Source organism: Drosophila grimshawi, unplaced genomic scaffold (genome assembly GCF_018153295.1).
Source record: "Drosophila grimshawi isolate 15287-2541.00 unplaced genomic scaffold, ASM1815329v1 contig_1367, whole genome shotgun sequence".
NCBI classification, from domain to species: domain Eukaryota; kingdom Metazoa; phylum Arthropoda; class Insecta; order Diptera; family Drosophilidae; genus Drosophila; species Drosophila grimshawi.
Window position 1 is genome coordinate 6,821,731 of NW_025062889.1, and position 13,364 is coordinate 6,835,094.

Genomic DNA, 13,364 nt, shown 5'->3' on the forward strand with positions numbered 1-13,364 from the left:
ATGCCGCAATTTGGATTGCGGCAACAGGGTGTAAGTATATCCATAGCTAAAAATCAACTACTACTCGAAATTTGTATAAAATTATTAAATTTGCATAAGCAATTTATGCATACAGAAAATGCTTGTGCCTACTGCAAGTAATGAGATCGACATGAGAATACATTGGGTCTTATTAGGGTTCAGGGTATAAAATAATTCACAAACAATCATTAAATTTCCGAATTGGGTTTTAAAATCTTAATGCAAAAGGTGGTAAATGGGCTCTTATTCAAAGAAAACTCTATATACAATGTTGGTTGCTTTGTGAATACTAACTTTAAATTTGAAAGTCTAATTTTTTTGCCAAAATTCATAAATATTTCCACAAATATCGTCAACTTTGAAAGTGATAAATTGGTTCGGTTATCAAAAGAAAAGCTGTTTAAAATATTGACATTAGGCTTAAGCTAACAAGTGCCAAGACCTTTGGCTTAAAGCCAAGTTTCGACTTTGTCCCGCTGTGAATTTAAGCGACCCAAACACTTCATTGCAATTCGGCTAAAATGCTATGGTACAATTTTTATGTCTATTCGAAAATGGCTTTGGCGCATTAGCGGCATAAAACAGGCAATAGGCATTAGCCCCAAAATCCTTTAAGAACCAATACACACAAACAGCGTCAACACACACTGTTTTGGGCGCGACGCTGTTTTATTAGCGTGCACGTGCAAGGGCCTGAATCAAGAGGAGCACAAAAAGCCAGCAGGACCCCATCGAGTTTCCTATGAAAGTCAATGCTTAATGTGCCCCTAATCGCTTTCGCATAAATTTCCGCGCGATTTTGTAATAAAGCTACGAAACCCAGTCAGCAAAACAGTCGCTGTGCGGCTCTAAATTTTATGTTAGTTTCATTGACTTTACGCATGATTTGATTTACCACTGACCAAGGGCGTGCAATGCGATTACGAGAGGTGCGGGGGGGCTACGGAACGCCCGAAAATCAAATTTAAAAAAACTTATAGATATATAATATGTATCGTAACGTTATACATACAAATAATTGTTTTAATCTATGACACGTAGTTAATATAAATCCAAAATATACAAAATAAAATGTAAGAATTTATGCAATTCCTTTTCAAAAACCCTGACTACATCCCTGCCACGACCCAATTTTAATTAAAGCAAATGCCAAATGTCAATACAATCAAAGCTCCAGCAACATCCTGCCAATAGACATTCCAATTAGAAAAGCAAATAATGAAGAGCTAAATTGAAAAACGATCAATAGGAAAACAACAAAAGAGACAAAAGGTGAGAAATGTTTTGATAAATTGAAATGGACAATTCATCATAGCCCATGGAAAGCAAAATGCCAGCACAAAGTATTCTTGTACTATGCGTTAATATTTTTACGCTTATTCTGCACTGATTGCGTGTATGTATATATATATGTATAATTTATATGTATTCACGTTACGTATATATATGATTCATATGTACAAATATGATTTGGTTATCGCACTAACTCCGCAAAATCGCTTGCTCGTGATTACAAATATAAAGCGACGTGTTACTTGCCAGTAATTATTTCGACAATTGAGTGCAAGTTGCAGCATTTCATAGTTAATATTATTAGTAGTTAAGTAAAATGCAAATGAAGAGCATATGTATCGTAGTTAACTCAAACGTATGATTGAGTTAGCATTTATTGCAAGCCGTTGATTTAAGTTGGGGCTTGTGAATAAATAAATGCACAGCCTGAGTTTTTATTTACTCTTCAGTCTCTCTATTTTAACTTACATTTGAGTAAGTCAAACTTTCAAAGGGAAATTTAGTAACAGTAATAAAATATGTTTAATGGCTGGGTACTGGGTATTTCATAGTCGAGCTCACTCCAGCAGTCTCACTTGTTTATTATTTTTATAAATTATATTTCATATCTAGATTATGACTAATTTAATTTGTTAAAACTGATTAGATTTTCAAAATTAATGCCTCTTTTTTACCATACTATTTATAGATAATGATTTTGTACATAAATATGTAAGAAGTATTCTTGACCTTGGTCAACAGCGGAGTCGATTTAGCCAAGTCCGTCTGTATGATCATGCGGTTCTCAGAGACTATAAGAGCTAGTGGTTTTAAATTTGGAACATACGTTCTCGGATTCCCTCTACATATACCTAACTGAAAACGTTATCTTTTTATACAATATAAAGTCGTAACTTTGCCGTTCAGATAAAGCGCTACATTATCATCATCACCTTATCAGCAATCCTCATCTAGCACTTATCTCGACAATCAAAAAAGATCTTAAAGATCTGTGTCTTCAGCCAGAGCATGTACAAATACAAAATATAATATACATAGAAATGTGAGTACTCGCACTATCTCATTATGTCCCACCGAATATTAAAAGACATAATATAATTTAACGAAAATTCACTGATAGCATTTTTTAGCATTCATCATTGTGATATGAGAAATATATAATACATTTTAAAGTTTGCTCAGAAAGCAAATCAATAAAAGCTTAAAAAGCCCGTCGAAATGCTCAGTTTGCATTCATAGCTCAACGCAACAACTACGAAATAGTTTATCATGGAGCTGCTAACAGTCATCCTGCTGGGCGTGGTACTGGCTCTGGTGTACCATTTCTACCAGAATACGTACAAATATTGGGAAAGGCGCGGAGTGCCATTCGAGCCCCCTGTGCCCATATTGGGCAATATGAGGGGAGTGGGCTATAAATACCACTTTCGCGACATCAATCAGCGACTCTACGATCGCTTCAAAGGCACAACACCGTTTGGAGGCATGTTTACGTTCCTTAAGCGAGTGGCGTTCATTGTGGATCTGGATCTGGTCAAGCAGGTGCTGATCAAGGACTTTACGCTCTTTCAGGATCGTGGCACCTTCAGCAATGTGCGCGATGATCCCCTGACGGGCCATTTGTTCTCGCTGGAGGGCGAGGAATGGCGCTCGATGAGGCACAAATTGACGCCAGTCTTCACATCCGGCAAGATGAAGCACATGTTTGGCATCGTTGTCGATGTGGGTAAGCGTCTAGCCGAGACTATGGATAAAGCCGTTGTCGGTAGCAGTAGCGAGATGGAGATAAAGGAGCTGTGTGCTCGCTTCACAACAGATGTGATTGGCACATGTGCCTTTGGATTGGAGTGTAATAGTTTGGCGGATCCGCATGCCAAGTTCCGAGCCAAGGGTCGACAGCTGTTCGAGAAGCCGCGTCATTATCGGATTGTGCAGTCCTTCATGTTTACAAATCCTAAACTGGCAAGAAAATTGCGCATGAAGACCTTCCCCGATGATGTGTCCGAGTTCTTCTTGCAGGCTGTCCGGGACACAGTTGACCATCGAAAGAAGCACAACATTAAACGCAACGACTTCCTCGATCAGCTGATCGAGCTTCGTGCCGAGAACGAGGAGGCAGCTCGTCTTGGCAAGGGCATTGATCTGTCGCATGGTCTAACCATCGAGCAGATGGCTGCCCAGGCATTTGTGTTCTTCATCGCTGGCTTCGAGACCTCCTCGAGCACAATGGCCTTCTTTCTGTACGAGCTGGCCCTACATCAGGATGTGCAAGAGCGTGTCCGCCAGGAGATCATAACGGTACTGAAGGAGACCTCGAATGGAGAGCAACTCACTTACGATGCCATGCTAAATATGCCCTATTTGGATCAGGTGCTGGCAGGTATGCAAAACACACCTCACATCCCATAATTATTTAAAAAATTTAATAACTTTCCACATAGAAACACTGCGCAAGTATCCAATTGTTCCGCACTTGACGCGTGTAGCTAACAAGGATTACAAAGTAGATGGCACACAGCTGGTCATTGAGAAGGACACCATGGTTTTAATACCTGTGCATAGTATACACCATGATCCACAGATCTATCCCTCGCCCGAAACCTTTGATCCCAGTCGATTCGAGCCCGAGGCCATTAAGGCCAGACATCAGTATGCTTATCTGCCATTTGGCGATGGACCCCGCAACTGTATTGGAGAACGCTTTGGCAAAATGCAAGCCAAGATTGGACTCGTCGCCCTTCTGAGAAGCTTCAAATTCGGTGTATCCAAGAAGACGGAGGTGCCACTGACCTTCAGTAGACGCGCGTTCACGCTGAGCACCCAGGCCGGCATTCACCTGATGGTGGAACGCATTTAGGTATTCCAATTTTTGTACTTAAAAGAGACGCTGATAATTATTGCAGAGGCTAAATTATTTGGTGTGTGACTTTTCAATTGATGTTAGCTAATATCGGAATTGATTAGAAACAATAAAAGAAAGAAAATAATGAAGAAAACCATATAGATTTCAGATCAACATTGCATAGATAAAAATAATAAATAACAAGGAACATTGAGAACAAAATACTCTTCCGATCACAGTATTTTTGTGAATACTAAAATTTCACTGAGTTATAATCATATTCGGACATATTTGGAGTTGAGAGAACTGAATCGAAAGAGTCTCAAAATAGTTTTTTTTACCCTTTGGCTGCTCTGTTTTTATTTATTTTATATATTGCAACATGTTGACGTTTCTGACTTTGCTTTATAAAAAATATTTAAAAATTCAAGATATGGAAAATAGCTGTTATCTTAAATTGTTGAGACTTAAATACGATTGTAAACACAGTATATATATGTATATATGAATGTGTATAAGCACTCGTTAATTTTTAGATAGAGAGTGTCAGCGAGAAAGTGAGACAGAGAGAGAGAGAGAGAGAGAGAGCTAGAAAGCTTTCATTGTCAACTGCATCACATTTTATATTGGCTTTGGCTGCAGTTGTAATTTGTGTTTTGCAGCAACATGTTGTGTCTGGCTTTCTTGCTCGCTATTGCCGTCGGAGCTATCTATGCCCTTCTGGATCAACACTACTCGTACTGGCGCCGACGTCATGTGCCTGGCGAGCGGCCTCGTTTCCTGTTGGGTAACATGGGCGGGTTAGGGCGTCACTGGCACTGGACTGACATCGATTGGAGGATTTATCAGAGGTTTGCGGGACGAGAGCGTTTCTGTAGCTTTTACACATTTCTCACAAAGGCACTGTTCCTGCTTGACCTGGAACTGATCAAACGGATAATGATCAGCGATTTCAATAGCTTTGCCGATCGCGGTCTCTTTCACAATGTACGCGATGATCCGCTGACGGGCAATCTACTCTTCCTCGACGGGGAACAGTGGCGTTGGCTGCGTCTGCATTTGACTCCAGTGTTCAGCTCCGGCAAGATGAAGTTCATGTTTCCTATGATGGTCAAAGTGGCGAAGCAATTGGGCAATTTTCGCGGTTTTCGCAACACGGATCACTTCAAGGACATTCTGACGCCGCTCTACGAACGCTTCAAGTCGACGGGATCACCTTTTGCAGGCATATATTTTATGCTGAGACCTGTGGTGCTGGTGTTGGATCTGGAGCTGGCCAAAGAGGTGCTGATCAGGGATTTTGCCAACTTTGAGGATCGCGGCATGTATCACAATGAACGAGATGATCCGCTCACCGGCCATCTATTTCGCATCGATGGACCGAAATGGAGACCGCTGCGTCAGAAAATGACGCCCACCTTCAGCTCCGGCAAGATGAAGTTTATGTTTCCCATTGTTTGTGCTGTGGGCAAGGAACTTGCTCAGATCTGTGCGGAGCAGTCGCAGAATTCGATTTGTGGCATTTTGGAAGTGAGTGATTTGATGTCCAGATACACCTCAGACGTGATTGGCAGCTGTGCCTTCGGTCTGGACTGCAATGGACTACGCAATCCGGAGGCTGAGTTTCGCACAATGGGCAGACGAGCGTTGACCGAGCGACATCACAACAAACTCATCGATGGCTTCATTGAGAGCTTTCCGCATTGGGCACGACGACTGCGCCTCCGTCAGGTCCATCCAGACATTACGAAATTCTACCAGCGCATTGTCCGGGACACGGTTAAGGAGCGCGAGTCGCAAAGAATTGTGCGCAACGATTTCATGAATCTGCTCATCGAGATGAAGCAACGAGGCGAGCTCACCCTGCCGGAGATGGCCGCCCAGTCGTTCATATTCTTTGTCGCCGGTTTCGATACCTCAGCATCGACCCTAACCTTTGCCCTCTACGAACTGGCCAAGCAGCCGCAAATCCAGCACAAGCTCAGGCAAGAAATCCAGGAGTCCCTGCAAAAGCACGAAGGTCAATTCACATACGAATGCATGCAGGAGCTGCGCTACATGGAGCTAGTCATTGCAGGTGAGTGTTCGGTGAATATTCATAACTGCAAAACTTAATTACCATTATGAAGGCCACCTTTAATACGAGTGTAATCTAAAACCTCAACATTTTTATTTGATTTAATATTATCGATCATTCCATCCAGTGGTATATATCTCAAGATTGAGGAACTACAAAATATATAATATTATCAAAATACGGGGTATTGAGTAAGTCAGTCATTTTAAGGGTAATCAACTCATAATTAGTACTTATCACAGTTATATATTAAACACTTACTAAATATCAAGTCAACTTGCTTTAATATAATTTTGTATTGATCTGAATAAGGTTGGCCATTCTTAAATTCAAATCTATATAAACACTGAACCCATTAAAAATGTTTGAAAAGGGGTATCTATCACACCCAATAAAGTATATATATTCCTGATCGGAATCAATAGCCGGGTCACCATGGCCAAAATCATCTGTTCAGAGGCTATAAGGACTAAAGAATATTCAAATATAATTTAAAGTGCTATAAGGTTTAAACAAAGAAACAAACGCAAAATGTTTAAATGCCAATTTGTTTCATGTTATATCACGTTTGAAAAATAAACTTTTTTTTTATTAAAATATTAATTAATTAACTAAAATTAGTCAAAAACTGAAAACTGAAAACTTATCCAAAATACATGTCAAAGCTTTTTTGCCCCAGTCTTAGAAAAGTAACATATTAGGCGCATAAAAACTTAGATAACAATGTTAATACTTAGTATGATATCCTTTAGCCTTAGCAACTTCCCTCGACCTATTATTCAGGGAAGATACCAGCTTCCGGGTAGTTTCTGGACTGATATTGGTCCACTCATCCAGCAGAGCATTTTTGAGATCGGATCTGTGATTCCGGAAGTTATTTTCCAGCAGAGCCCACAAATTTTAAATAACATTTAAATCTGGAGATTGGGCAGGTAGAATTATCATGTGGAGGCAGTTCCAGATAAGCCAGGACTGTACTAATCCGGACTTATGATTGGCTGTTGTCCTAGTCGTTGTCGTGGTAGAACCGGAAAGTACGCCGGATTTCTAGCTTCTAGGACTTTAGAGTACATTTTCCTTTAATATATTGAAATACACACTCTTGTCCATTGTTGTTTCAAAAAACACCAAATTTCCGACGCCGGCTTCCGAGATAGATGCCCATACCATGACACTTCCTCCGTCGTGCTTGACTGTTGCCATTAGGATTTTGGGACTCAGCTCAGTATTGGACTTTCGCCACACATAATTTTGTCCGCCTGAGCCAAAAATGTTGAATTTGGGCTCATCTTCAAATATGAATGTGTTCCAGAACTCCAAATCATTGTCCAAATGGGTTTTGACGAATATCATCCTAGTCCCTTTATTTTTTGCGCTTAGAAAGGGCTTCTTTCGTGGTACTCGGGCATTAAAGTCATGGTTGCGCAGAACCCGGCGCACAATTTCCACACTGCACTTTTTCCCCATTTCATCCTTCACCTGCGAAGTCAGTTTTGGAGCCGATAGCTTGGGATTTTCCCCTATTTTCCTGATGATCCTCCGCTCTTCCTGTTCGGTGAAAATCTGGTTTGGTGCCATTCTGCCCTTGTCCTCTTTCCGATTTTCGTCGACGAAGCGCCGAATGATGTTGAATACAGTTGATTTGCTTAGATTTACCATTTCAGCTATTTGGCGATGTGAGTATCCGATCTTGAAGTGTTCCAGGATGAGATTCCGTTGTTCAATGGTGGTCCGTTGTCCATAGTCCTTGTTGCACCCGAGATGCAAAATATAACTAAACTGACTACGGTCTATTGATACCGAAAATAATCAACCTGAAGTAAAAAATTCGGGTTTTATGGCACCCAGGTGTCCATAACGCCCCTGTACCAAATAATATGTGACCATAAATTAAGGTACTTAATTACATAGGCCGACCTAACAGGAAGTCCAGTTTATGGGGGTAATATAGTCATTTAGGTGGTTAATATATATACCTGCTATCGGTCTTTGGAAATTTTTGAAAAATATTGAATAATTAGTTTATGGCAGGCAATTAAAATTGTTGCTAGGCACTGTCCCTCATAAGCTGCGAGACACTGTATGTAGTTAACTCAAACGTATGATTGAGCAAGCATTTTTTGCAAGCCGTTGATTTAAGTTGGGGCTTGTGAATAAATAAATGCACAGCCTGAGTTTTTATTTACTCTTCAGTCTCTCTATTTCAACTTACATTTGAGTAAGTCAAACTTTCAAAGGGAAATTTAGTAACAGTACTAAAATATGTTTAATGGCTGGGTACAGGGTATAACACAGTCGAGTTCACTCCACTACAGCAGTCTCACTTGTTTATTATTTTTATATATTATATTTCAAATCTAGATAATGACTAATAAAATTGTGCCCTTACTCTAAATTTGTTAAAACTGATTAGATTTTCAAAATTAATGCCCTTTTTATACCATACTATTTATAAATAATGATTTTGTACATAAATATGTAAGAAGTATTCTTGACCATGGTCAACAGCGGAGTCGATTTAGCCAAGTCCGTCTGTATGATCATGCGGTTCTCAGAGACTATAAGAGCTAGTGGTTTTAAATTTGGAACATACGTTCTCGGATTCCCTCCACATATAACTAACTGAAAACGTTATCTTTTTATACAATATAAAGTCGAAACTTTGGCTTTGGCCGTTGGCTGTTCAGATAAAGGGCTACATTATCATCTCAATATGTACCACCGAAAATTAATAGATGTAATAAAATGTATCGAAAATTCACTGATAGCAGTTTATAGCATTCATCGATGTGATATGAGAAATATTTAATACATTTTAAAGTTTGCTCAGAAAGCAAATCAATAAAAGCTTAAAAATCCCTTTGAAATGCTCAGTTTGCATTCATAGCTCAACGCAACAACTACGAAATAGTTTATCATGGAGCTGCTAACAGTCATCCTGCTGGGCGTGGTACTGGCTCTGGTGTACCATTTCTACCAGAATACGTACAAATATTGGGAAAGGCGCGGAGTGCCATTCGAGCCCCCCGTGCCCATATTGGGCAATATGAGGGGAGTGGGCTATAAATACCACTTTCGCGACATCAATCAGCGACTCTACGATCGCTTCAAAGGCACAACACCGTTTGGAGGCATTTTTACGTTCCTTAGGCGAGTGGCGTTCATTGTGGATCTGGATCTGGTCAAGCAGGTGCTGATCAAGGACTTTACGCTCTTTCAAGACCGTGTGACCTTCAGCAATGTGCGCGATGATCCCCTGACGGGCCATCTGTTCTCGCTGGAGGGCGAGGAATGGCGCTCGATGAGGCACAAATTGACGCCAGTCTTCAAATCCGGCAAGATGAAGCACATGGTTGGCATCGTTGTCGATGTGGGTAAGCGTCTAGCCGAGACTATGGATAAAGCCGTTGTCGGTAGCAGTAGCGAGGTGGAGATAAAAGAGCTGTGTGCTTGCTTCACAACAGATGTGATTGGCACATGTGCCTTTGGATTGGAGTGTAATAGTTTGGCGGATCCGAATGCCAAGTTCCGAGCCAACGGTCGACAGCTGTTCGAGAAGCCGCGTCATAATCAGTTTGTGCAGGCCTTCATATTTTCCAATGTTAAGCTGGCAAGAATGTTGCGCATGAAGACCTTCCCCGATGATGTGTCCGAGTTCTTCATGCAGGCTGTCCGGGACACAGTTGACCATCGAAAGCAGCACAACATTAAACGCAACGATTTACTCGATCAGCTGATCGAGCTTCGTGCCGAGAACGAGGAGGCAGCTCGTCTTGGCAAGGGCATTGATCTGTCGCATGGTCTAACCATCGAGCAGATGGCTGCCCAGGCATTTATATTCTTCATCGCTAGCTTCGAGAACTCCGCGAACGCAATGGCCTTCTTTCTGTACGAGCTGGCCCTACATCAGGATATGCAAGAGCGTGTCCGCCAGGAGATCGAAACGGTACTGAAGGAGACCTCGAATGGAGAGCAACTCACTTTCGATGCCATGCAAAATATGCCCTATTTGGATCAGGTGCTGGCAGGTATGCAAAACACACCTCACATCCCATAATTATTTAAAAAATTTAATAACTTTCCACATAGAAACACTGCGCAAGTATCCAATTGTTCCGCACTTGACGCGTGTAGCTAACAAGGATTACAAAGTAGATGGCACACAGCTGGTCATTGAGAAGGACACCATGGTTTTAATACCTGTGCATAGCATACACCATGATCCACAGATCTATCCCTCGCCCGAAACCTTTGATCCCAGTCGATTCGAACCCGAGGCCATTAAGGCCAGACATCAGTATGCTTATCTGCCATTTGGCGATGGACCCCGCAACTGTATTGGAGAACGCTTTGGCAAAATGCAAGCCAAGATTGGACTCGTCACCCTTCTGAGAAGCTTCAAATTCGGTGTATCCAAGAAGACCGATGTGCCATTGATCTTCAGCACGCACAACTTCACGCTGCGCCCCCAGGCCGGCATTCACCTGAAGGTGGAACGCATTTAGGTATTCCAATTTTTGTACTTAAAAGAGACGCTGATAATTATTGCCGAGGCTAAATTATTTGGTGTGTGACTTTTCAATTGATGTTAGCTAATATCGGAATTGATTAGAAACAATAAAAGAAAGAAAAAAAATGAAGAAAACCATATAGATTTCAGATCAACATTGCATAGATAAAAATAATAAATAACAAAGAACATTGAGAACAAAATACTCTTCCGATCACAGTATTTTTGTGAATACCAAAATTTCACTGAGTTATAATCATATTCGGACATATTTGGAGTTGAGAGAACTGAATCGAAAGAGTCTCAAAATAGTTTTTTTTACCCTTTGGCTGCTCTGTTTTTATTTATTTTATATATTGCAACATGTTGACGTTTCTGACTTTGCTTTATAAAAAATATTTAAAAATTCAAGATATGGAAAATAGCTGTTATCTTAAATTGTTGAGACTTAAATACGATTGTAAACACAGTATATATATGTATATATGAATGTGTATAAGCACTCGTTAATTTTTAGATAGAGAGTGTCAGCGAGAAAGTGAGACAGAGAGAGAGAGAGAGAGAGCTAGAAAGCTTTCATTGTCAACTGCATCACATTTTATATTGGCTTTGGCTGCAGTTGTAATTTGTTTTTTGCAGCAGCATGTTGTGTCTGGCTTTCTTGCTCGCTATTGCCGTCGGAGCTATCTATGCCCTTCTGGATCAACACTACTCGTACTGGCGCCGACGTCATGTGCCTGGCGAGCGGCCTCGTTTCCTGTTGGGTAACATGGGCGGGTTAGGGCGTCACTGGCACTGGACTGACATCGATTGGAGGATTTATCAGAGGTTTGCGGGACGAGAGCGTTTCTGTAGCTTTTACACATTTCTCACAAAGGCACTGTTCCTGCTTGACCTGGAACTGATCAAACGGATAATGATCAGCGATTTCAATAGCTTTGCCGATCGCGGTCTCTTTCACAATGTACGCGATGATCCGCTGACGGGCAATCTACTCTTCCTCGACGGGGAACAGTGGCGTTGGCTGCGTCAGCATTTGACTCCAGTGTTCAGCTCCGGCAAGATGAAGTTCATGTTTCCTACGATGGTCCAAGTAGCAAAGCAGCTAGCACTGAGCGCTGAGCAGCAGCTGGGAGAATTTGAGGCCAAGGATTTGTGTGCACGCTTCACCACCGATGTGATTGGCAGCTGCGCCTTTGGCCTCGACTGCAACAGCTTGGCAAATCCGCAATCGGAATTCCGTGAAATGGGTCGATCCATAACGGAACGGCCACTGCATCAAGGTGTCGTTCAGGCCTTCATGTTCTCCGAACCGCAGCTGGCGCGGCGACTCCGGTTGCGACTCTTTCGGCCCGAGGTCAGCCGATTCTTCATGGAGACGGTGCGCCAAACGCTGGACTATAGAAAGCGAGAGCACATCAAGCGCAACGATCTTATCCAGCTGCTCATCGAGCTGGGTGCGGAGACCGAGGAGGACAAATTGAGTTTCGAGCAGATTGCCGCCCAAGCCATGGTATTCTTTCTAGCCGGCTTTGATACCTCCTCGACGACAATGTCATTTTGTCTGTACGAACTGGCACTCAATCCTGAGATACAGCAGCGCCTACGACTTGAAATAAAGGAGACATTAAAGCGTCACGGGGAACAGCTGAGTTATGAGTGCCTGCAGGAGATGACCTACCTCAATCAGGTCGTCGCGGAAACATTACGCAAATATCCAATTCTGCCGCATCTGCTGCGACGCACCACAAAAGAATACCAAGTACCAGGATGCAGTCTAATCCTGGAGAAGGGCATTCGTGTTATGATACCCGTGCATAGCATACACCATGATCCAGAGATTTATCCAGATCCCGAACGCTTTGATCCCGATAGATTTGAGGTGGAGGCAATTAAATCGCGACATCCGTTTGCATATTTGCCTTTTGGCCAAGGACCTCGTGCCTGCATTGGTGAGCGTTTTGGCCTGATTCAGGTGAAGATTGGCATCGCCACCCTGCTGCATCATTGTCAGATTCAGAGCACGCCGAGAACTCAGATTCCATTACGATTTCAAAAGAAGAATTTTCTAATTGCATCCGAGTCGGGCATTCATTTGAAAATCGAACGATTTGCAGCTGACTAAGCATAAATTGTGTTTTTTTTTTTTAACATTTGTGTAACTCATTTTAAGTTATCTTAAACTTGTTGCTGTAACACATTAATTGTCAAAATAAAACAAAATTCCATCCATAACCTACGCAAACTGAGCACACAAAACAAAGCTTTCACGAGCGAAAGCTCTTGAAAGCTCAAGTTCTTAATGTCTCTCTCTCTCTTTCTCTGTCTCTCTGCCTCTTTTCCTCTCTCGCCCTCTCTAAATTGTTCTCTCATGTTATATTGCTCATTGTGTTTACAATTTATACTTTATGGGATCAACGCATTAGAGTCAAACATGATAACTCTTTGTATGTGAATTATATATGTATTTAATATATATTTATATATATTTTTAAGATTACTTAAATATTTTTATTTCTCACTGACTTACTTATACACTCCCTTCACAAGCATATCATATCATATGACAAGCCATTATCATAAAATATGAACAAAAGGAAAAAGAAAAAGACGGAAACTTT

General features: G+C 41.4%; 2 protein-coding genes across 2 annotated transcripts; both read left to right on the plus strand.

The window, feature by feature from the left end:
• The first annotated feature begins 2,528 nt into the window (after positions 1–2,528).
• On the plus strand, positions 2,529–10,854 carry LOC6560846. The gene is made up of 6 exons (XM_043215453.1): positions 2,529–3,694; positions 3,756–4,170; positions 4,819–6,233; positions 6,986–7,035; positions 9,145–10,261; positions 10,323–10,854. Exons 1-6 carry the CDS (start codon positions 2,584–2,586, stop codon positions 10,736–10,738), a joined length of 4,524 nt encoding a protein of 1,507 aa, XP_043071388.1. The 5' UTR covers positions 2,529–2,583; the 3' UTR covers positions 10,739–10,854.
• A 512-nt stretch (positions 10,855–11,366) lies between these two features.
• Positions 11,367–12,982, plus strand: LOC6560996 (probable cytochrome P450 6a13). Its single transcript, XM_001985920.2, has one exon. It carries the CDS (start codon positions 11,387–11,389, stop codon positions 12,866–12,868), a length of 1,482 nt encoding a protein of 493 aa, XP_001985956.1. The 5' UTR covers positions 11,367–11,386; the 3' UTR covers positions 12,869–12,982.
• Positions 12,983–13,364: the final 382 nt, after the last annotated feature.